The 9,333-nt window shown below is 42.0% G+C and overlaps 1 protein-coding gene across 1 annotated transcript; it reads left to right on the top strand.

The window, feature by feature from the left end:
- Positions 1-985: 985 nt before the first annotated feature.
- On the top strand, positions 986-3,032 carry LOC133514600 (leukocyte cell-derived chemotaxin-2-like). The gene is made up of 4 exons (XM_061846423.1): positions 986-1,097; positions 1,170-1,281; positions 1,352-1,503; positions 2,707-3,032. The coding sequence occupies exons 1-4, from the start codon at positions 1,061-1,063 to the stop codon at positions 2,871-2,873; spliced, it is 468 nt and encodes a 155-aa protein (XP_061702407.1). The 5' UTR covers positions 986-1,060; the 3' UTR covers positions 2,874-3,032.
- The last annotated feature ends 6,301 nt before the right edge of the window (positions 3,033-9,333 follow it).

The following is a 9,333-nucleotide window of genomic DNA, read 5'->3' as shown; positions in this document are numbered from 1 at the left end:
TTTTTCAAGGAAAAAACAACCATGGATAGTAAGACATAGTACCTGAACTTGCTGTTTTTTAGTAATACCAAATTGAATGCTGACCTAACCCTGAATTTGCTCATACAACCTTATGAGTGTTATTTGTATATTATAACAATGAGTGTGGAAATAAATATAAATTACCTTTCTACCTAAATTAAAAAAAAAAATGTTGTAATACAGCAGCCCATTTAAATTAAAGTAACTTGTCCTTTTTGAAGATAAATGCCAACTGAAAGATCATGACACTCTGATAGGTATTGTATCGATGTTATTACCTGTTATTACAGGAAGATAAACAAAAATGACCACCTGTAAAAAACAAACCTGCATTTGTCAGAAATTGGGCTGTAATCACTGTGCAAAGATGCACACAAGCTAATTACACTTATTATATATAAATAATATGAATATAAATATTGCTCAGCAGAGATTTCCAGGGGCTCTCAAACGTCTTAAAAAAAAATACCGAATCAAACGCAATTGTGCTTTTAGTTCACTCTTAAAAATTAGTGACCCATCTCTTGCTTCTCGTGCAACGGACCAATCTATCCGCACATGTATCCGTAACCTCGTCATCACGATGGAGAATGAAACATTTTCACGCTTCATTTGATCCAAAGTTGAACTTGGTTTCACCCTTAATGATAAGAACAAATAAGAAAACGACACAAAGGAAGGTTGATTAAAAAGTAAACGTGAATATTGAGTAGAACTGAGATTTTTTTATTTTTATTTTTTTGTGCGTGGTAAGAATTTTGCTCAAGAAGAACTTTGACACAAGGCCAGAGGGCAAAACTGCAAATCAAAATGAGCCAACAAAAGTCAATCAAGTGCCTTGCTCAGCTAGTGTGTGTGTGTGTGTGTGTGTGTGTGTGTGTGTGTGTGTGTGTGTGTGTGTGTGTGTGTGTGTGTGTACATGAGTACCTTTTTGTTGACTTAACAAAACGTTCTCGGTCGAAATCTTAGTAATGTTGTAATCGGCCTGGGTTGTGGATAAAAGCTGAAACGAGCCCCAGCCGGAGTCACTGCAGTGAAGATGATGAAGAAGGTGGCCCTGCTCGCAGCTCTGCTGGGTCAGAAGCGTCTTGGGTGACTCTCAAAACCGCTTTCGGTCTTGTGCTAACCTTGTGTGTGTGTCTTTGTAGCTCTGGCGTGCGTTTGCGAAGGCGTGACCTTCGGCCAGCTCTGCGAGGGAAACCCCAACAACAACCGGAGGACATCGGACAGTTTGGGTCACGGTCACTACGAGGGCTCGGGGTAAGGTGGCCGGATCTGCCGATCTGGCGCAGAGACAACTGACTGATGCGTATGTGTCGTGGTCTTCCAGGCATGGCGGGGCTCACCATGGTTTGGACATTATTTGCGACGACGGCTCTGTGGTCTACGCTCCATTTGATGGCACGCTCAACGGGAGACTCACCGCCTATACTGACCCTGCAAAGGCTGCCATCAACAGCGGGATTATGCTGGAGGGCGAAGGTCAATGCCACACTCACATCTTCAACTTTACCAGAGCAGGAAAAAAAGTATTCCTGTGCTACACTGAAGTAGAAGTACACAATTTATGCTCAAAAGAAAAGACAGCAATCCCTCATTTATCACCGGATCCAAGTCCAAGAAAAAAACAAACAAATTATACATATGTTAATGCCTTTTTGAACCTCCCAAGAGTCCTATTAATCTTCCTACCATTTTCATATAAATTCTATACATTCTATACCAGGGGTGTCAAATTCATTTTTCTCGCAGGCCACGTTGTGTTCACAGTTTCCCCTCAAAGGGCCGTTGTGACTGTGGAACAACAATATTTAATCATCTCATCATATTTACAGGCGACAGCTGGTAAAGTGTTGGCCTTACAGTTCTGAGGGAACGTGTTCAATCCCGGTCCCACCTGTGTGGTGTTTGCATGTTTTCCCTATGCCTACGTGGCTTTTCTCTGGGCACTCTGGTTTCTTCCCACCTCCAAAAAAAAAAAAAAAAAAAAAATTATTGGAGACTCTAAATTGCCCCAAGGTGTGATTGTGAGTGCGGCTGTCTCCACGTGCCCTGCGATTGGCTGGCAACCAGTTTAGGGTGTACCCTGCCTCCTGCCCGTTGACAGCTGGAATAGGCTCCAGCACACCCGCGGCCTTTGTGAGGATAAGCGGCAAAGAAAATGGATGGATAGATGGATCATATTTACATCATCAAGTTATGAACTAGTTTTGGAATCAGAAATCAAGGGTAAGGGTGTTTTTCAACTATTCACGTTTGGTAAAACACAAATGCTTGTAATGTCTCAACTTTATCCTTCATGACATATGATAATTTGAAATTTTGGTACAGATTTGTACAAGAATCACAGAAATTGATGCTCTAGATTTGGCTTCGCCAGCCACATAATATCGTGTGGTGGCCCAGATCTGGCCCCCGGGCCTTGAATTTGACACCTGTGTTCTAGACTCTTAAACACCCTTTAAACTCTTCACCAGACTGTAATGCGGACTAGTATTGCATATATTTCATTTTAATGTGATGATCCCATGATGGGCGTTATTTTATTTGTGGTTTTATGATTATACAGGTACATTTAAATAAATTAGAACACACTATGCACATTTTTACGAAAATGACCAAGTATTTTTTCTGTGACTTCCACCGACCGACCTTCATCTTGACCGCCCGTTTTCCATCCTGCAGGCCTGTGCGTCAAACTCTTCTATGTGAATCCGGACCAGACTTCAGGACGTGTAAGCAAGGGCCAGCGTTTGGGTGTCATGATGCCCATGCAGAGCGTTTACCCGGGAATCACCTCGCACGTCCACGTGGAGATGTGCGACCAGAGTGATCCAACAAAGTACTTCTGAGGATTGGGATTTTATTGACAGCGTCCAACATGACACAACATTCATCGACTCGATAGCAAATGAGTAAAACCTCCTTTCAAAGTTGCACAAACTTTATTTTTGCTTCATAACATCATGTACAGGTTTGTGTTGTACACAATTTGTAGAAGAATAAAGATGTCACTGCATTTATGTGTGTAATGTTGTCATTTTCATGAAAGTATTTTGTGCATTTTGTAGAGGATACTGTCAGCGTCTTAATTTTGATATCATTTGAAATGTTTGCTCTTTCATTTGAAGCCTTTTGTTGCGTGCCCTTGGTTTAGTTATTCATCTTATTTAGTGTCAGAATGGATGTGATTAAACACTTGATCTTGAGGGGGAAAAAGGGCTTATAATGTGTCCCTTTTAACAACAGATAAATGCAAAGCAATAATACATACACAAATTAAAAAAAAATTGTCCACTGTGAAAAATATAAATTGACTCGAGTCACAGTCGTTGGGAGACTCAACTGTTTTTTGTACTATAAATCCATTCGGTGGCCAAGTCACGCACACACTGGAAGCAGTCACCATGACTTCAGTATGATGCACCAACTTATTGTGTTATCGTTCAGACATTTTCTGAGCCGCTTATCCTCACGAGGGTCGCAGGAGCACTGGAGCCTTTCCCAGTTGTCATCGAGCAGGAGGCGGGGTACACCCTGAACTGGTTGCCAGCCAATCGCAGGGCACATAGAGACAGACAGCCGCACTCACAATCCCACCTAGGGGCAATTTAGAGTGTCAAATTAATGTTGCATGTTTTTTGGGATGTGGGAGGAAACCGGAGTGCCCGGAGGAAACCCACGCAGGGAACATGCAAACCCCACATAGGGAAGGCCAGGATTTGAACCCTGCTCCGCAGAACTGTGAGGCCAACGCTCTAACGGTTAGAGTCCAACCCGTTGCTCCACCGCGCCACGATGATGTTAACCCTTTACATTCAATGTATAAAATTGTTAAAATTATTGGGCACTTCTGCCACAATGTGTTGTGCTAAAAGCGTGGTCAGGGAAAGAATTAAACTCGCATCTCAAGGAACTACTTCCCATATATCAAGTGCAGTGTATTTGTCACTAGAGACCCAGCTATTTGTTAACAATTTAAAAAAAAAATGCCTGGGTTTGCAAATACGCCATCAGAGAATAGAGGTCAGAGAACACAGGTGATAGGTGAAGCGCTAAGTTTTTTTTCTGTCGTTAATTTATCCAATTGATCTCAGGGTAGTGGTGACGTCATTGGCAACCGATACATTCTTCTTTTCCTTTCAGCTTGTTTCGTTAGGGGTCGCCACAGTGTGTCATCGTTTTCCATCTATGCCTATCTCGTGCATCTTCCTCTCGAACACCCACTGTCCTCATGTGCTCCCTCACAAAATCAATCTACCTTTTCTTTTGTCTTCCTGTCACTCTTTTGCCTGGCAGCTCCATCCTCAGCACCCTTCTACCAATATACTCACTCTCTCGCCTCTGAACATGTCCAAACCATCGAAGTCTGCTCCCTCTCTCACCTCGTCTCCAAAACATCCAACTTTTGTCTGTCCCTCTACTGAGCTCACTTCTAATCCTATCCAAGCTGCTCACTCCGAGCGAGAACCTCACCATCTTCATTTCTGCTATCTCCAGTTCTGCTTCCTGTTGATTTTTTAGTATCACCGTCTTCCAATCCATAGATCATGGCCGGCCTCACCACTGTTTTGTAAACTTTGCCCTTCACCCTAGAAGAGACTCTTCTGTTACATAACACACCGGACACCTTCCGCCAGGTGATCCAACCTGGACCTGTTTCTTCACTTCCTTACCACACTCGCCATTGCTCTGTATTGTTGACCCCAAGTATTTGAAGTCGTCCACCCTCGCTATCGCTTCTCCCTGGAGCTTCAGTCTTCCTCCTCCACCCCTCACATTCATGCACATATATTCTGTTTTACTTCAGCTAATCTTCATTCCTCTCCTTTCCAGTGCATGCCTCCATCTTTCTAATTGTTCCTCCGCCTGCTCCCTGCTTTCACTGCAGATCACAATATCATCTGCGAACATCATAGTCCATGGGGATTCCAGTCTAACCTCATCTGTCAGCCTATCCATTACCACTGCAAACAGGAAGGGGCTCAGAGCTGATCTCTGATGCAGTCCCACCTCCACCTTAAATTCTTCTGTCACACCAACAGCACACCTCACTGCTGCCCTCATACATGTCCGGTACTATTCTAACATATTTCTCCACCACACCAGACTTGCGGATGCAGTACCACAGTTCCTCTCTTGGTACGCTATCATGGCTTTTCTAGGTCTACAAAGACACAATGTAGCTCATTCTGACCTTCTCTGGACATTTCCACAAATCCTCAAGGCAAATAATGCATCTGAGGTATTATTTATTGGCATGAAACCATACTGCTGACCTGAGTCTAGCCTCCTCTACGCTTCCCCATAACTTCATTGTGTGGCTCATCAACTTTATTTCTCTGTAGTTTCCACAGTTCTGAACATTGCCTTTGTTCTTAAAAATGGGAAGTAGTACACTTTTACTCCATTCTTCAGGCATCATTTCCCCCGCTAGTATTCTGTTTAATAAGTTTGCGAAAAATTCCCCAGCCATCTCTCCAAAGTGTTTCCATACCTCCACCGGTATGTCATCAGGACCAACCTATCCATTGTACCCATTAAATGAGGGTGGTAAGGTCCAGCTTGTTAATGCTGCCATGTGATTGGCTGACGACCAGTTCAGGGTCTCCCTCGCCTCTCATCCAGCTAGCTGTGATAGGCACCAGTACACCCGGGACGCCAGTGCGGATAAACGGAACAAAAAAAAAAAAAATGGATGAGCACACACAACCTGCGGCTCAATTTTAACTTACTGTTCAATAACAACCTGTAATACTAAAATAAAATAGGGTACATGGCTGTTTTCATGTCATCGCAAATAGCTGAGAGCAAAGAGCACAAACTGACTAGTCCAGTCTTTAAATTAGTCCCCACCTCCACCAAAATCTTTATTATCCCTTCATCATATCTTAGCACTGCGTATGCTTTTGCAATGTCAAATATACATTGGTATTTACAAAGCAGTTGAACTAGAAGACCGTCGCGCTCAAATGAAGTTCGAGATGGACGCCAAGCGCCGGGTTCACAATTTGATCAGCAAACCAACTCATGCATTTTCAATTGAACTTTGCTCATGTCACGGTGAAATATCAAGAGCTCCGCTTTGTCACGCTAGAACCGAGATCTTGGCAAAAACCTCATGAATGTATATTTAAATATAGTGACACTGCAACATCCAGAACTAAACCATGTACTACAGAACAAATCCATTCCGATGTGCTAAAAGCTGAACAGAACTGAGAAAGAGGCACATATGGTAGAAAATACACAACAATGTCACAGTACTTTTTTTTTTTTCTTTCATGACACAAAAAAAGGAAAGTCTCTATTGACGCGAGACAAAACCAACGATTCGGCAGTTTTGGGTTGACAAAAACTATGAGGAGGTAACCTGTCCTTTCTGTCTTGGCGTGTCATGACGGCAGAGCATGCAGAGGTGAAGGATAAAATCGACACAGTCGGACGTTGCGCTCGAGGCCGACGACCCGAAGCGCGTGTGCACATGCAGTAGTGGATGTCGGTTATTCATTTGTAGCAGTCTTTAAAAGAATGAGAAAAAGGAGCGGTCGGCGAAAGCAAAGTGCGGGGGCACATGGGAGATCTTGAGCAGGAGGCAAAAGGTGGAAAACACGCAATCAAAAAAAAAAAAACAAAAAAATCAGAGCAGGTACGGAGTGTTAATTGTAAAGAGCGGAGTTTGGTGGACAAGAGTCTGTCGGGTTGGATTTCGACGCTATAGGTTCCCCCACGTGTCTGGAGCGGGCCAGTTTTCAAGGGTGCCGCTCTCGCTGTGCTCCCGTTCACCCAAGGTGAAGCTCAATCTGTACTGCAGCTCAACCTTCTCCTAGAAAAACACAAACAGAGCAAAGGTGCTTAGGACGCTGAAGACTAGGAAGTCCACTTAAAGGAATTCTCCGGTCTTTCACTGAAAAAGGAAAAGCCTTAATCCGATAGGTCATGTCATGTGCACCGTACCTTGAAAATGTGAGGTTAATCCGATATCAGTTAATGGTGTTTAGAGAAGATTTTTAATCGGCAATTATGAATTTTGGCAAGTCACATAACCTACTTGCGTGGATGTGACGTGTAGTGTGCGTAAACAAAGAAATCAAGGCCGATTTGGAGCACGTCGTCAGATGCATTACAACCACCATCGGACACGTGAAAATACCCTACTGTATCGCAAAATTTTGCCATAATTCGAATGGAAATAATATGAAGAAGCCTCGGTGGCATATTCTGCCCAGTAAGAAAAAGAAACATTTAAAGGTCAAGTGTCGTCAAACGGATGATTTTTGGTATATTATTAATGAAAAACCCATAGCCAATATGGTCCCATATGTGTTTTCACCACAAAACATGATTTTGACGTAAACAGCTTTTTGCAACTCCCACCATGAAAATCCTCTCGAGGGATTTGTTTTCGAGAAGAAGCAGGAAGTGACGTACACGACAGAGGCGCCCCCTAGTGGACTCGTTTGTTTCCATTAGTTTTACCTCCGGGAAGGTAGCTCGTTATTCCTTCGTGATAGCCAAAATGCCGGCTCATTGCATTGCTGGACATTGCTTGAGCACTCGGGAGAATGGAATCACCCTTCATAAGTTTGCAAGAGACCCTGTTCGTTGTGAAAAAATGGATTGCACGGTGAAGACTATTTTACTTTCATTGTACTTTCATTATTCAATTAAATATGACCTTATACATTTAATCAACAGATAAAGCGTTGTTCATTTGCTAATCAGACAAGGATGTGTTGTGGAGCCGGTGGTTGTCCTTGATCTTTGTACGCAGAAAACCGGCTGGCGCCATCCTCCTATCCCAAGCGTTGGCGCGGAGACGAACGACACCAGATAAGGAGCGGAAAGTTACCATCCCGGCCCAGATCAGAATGCGGGGGGGGCAGCCACTTCCACCAAGGACCCATACAGATAAAAACCGTGTTACCGGGCAGGCCTTGTCTTCGTGATGTTGATCTGTGATGCATTTTTGTCACCAATTAAGATCTTGTTTGTGTTATTCTCTGTGTATTTTTTTTTTTCTGGTCATATGCACCGGATGTTTTAAAAGCCTGTGTAAAGAGTGCAAGTAAGGAGTTTTTTTTTTTTTTTTTTGTGGAAAAAAAAGAACATGTAAAATAAGGCAAGTTTTTTTTTTTGGTCATATGCACTGGAAGTTTTACAAGCTTGTGTGGAGAGTGCAAGTAAGGATTTTTTTTTTTCATTTTTGTGGAAAAAAACGACCATGTATTATTAGGTGATTTTTTTTTCCAGGCTTTTTTTAGGGGGGGACACCATGTATAGTTGGGCGTTTGTGTGTGTGTGTGTGTGTGTGTGTGTGTGTGTGTGGTGTGTGTGTGTGTGTGTGTGTGTAAAAAATGACCATGTATCGAAAGGTGAGTTTTTTTGTATTGTATTGTATTGTAACTCGGTTTTTTTTTTTTTTGGGGGGGGGGGTGGAGAAAAAAGACCATGTATAATAAGGGATTTTTTTGGGGGGGAAGGACGACTATGTATAGTAAACGTTTTTTTGTGGAAAAAATTACCATGTATAATAAGGTGGGGGGGTTTTGTCAAAAAAAAAAACAAAAAACGACTGTATAGTATGGGGCATAACAAAGAGCATGTACAGTATAATTGGGCATTTTTTTTTCAAAGAAAAAACAACCATGGATAGTAAGATATAGTACCTGAACTTGCTGTTTTTTAGTAATACCAAATTATTCAATTTCAATACCAAATTGAATGCTGACCTAACCCTGAATTTGCTGACACAAGCAAATGAGTGTTATTTGTATATTATGATAACAGTGAGTGTGGAAATAAATATAAATTAGCTTTCTACCAAATTAAACAAAATTATTGGAATACAGCAGCACATTTAAATTAAAGTAACTTGTCCTTTTTGAAGATAAATGCCAACTGAAAGATTGTGACACTCTGATAGGTATTGTATCAACGTTATTACCTGTTATTACAGGAAGATAAACAAAAATGACCACCTGTATAAAACAAACCTGCATTTGTCAGAAATTGGGCTGTAATCACTGTGCAAAGATGCACACAAGCTAATTACACTTATTATATATAAATAATATAAATATAAATATTGCTCAGCAGAGATTTCCAGGGGCTCTCAAACGTCTTGAAAAAAAATACCGAATCAAACGCAATTGTGCTTTTAGTTCACTCTTAAAAATTAGTGACCCATCTCTTGCTTCTCGTGCAACGGACCAATCTAGCCGCACATGTATCCGTAACCTCGTCATCACGATGGAGAATGAAACATTTTCACGCTTCATTTGATCCAAAGTTGAACTTGGTTTCACCCTT

This window comes from Syngnathoides biaculeatus, chromosome 16 (genome assembly GCF_019802595.1).
Source record: "Syngnathoides biaculeatus isolate LvHL_M chromosome 16, ASM1980259v1, whole genome shotgun sequence".
Classification (NCBI taxonomy): Eukaryota; Metazoa; Chordata; class Actinopteri; order Syngnathiformes; family Syngnathidae; genus Syngnathoides; species Syngnathoides biaculeatus.
This window is presented reverse-complemented; position numbering and strand designations above follow the sequence as displayed.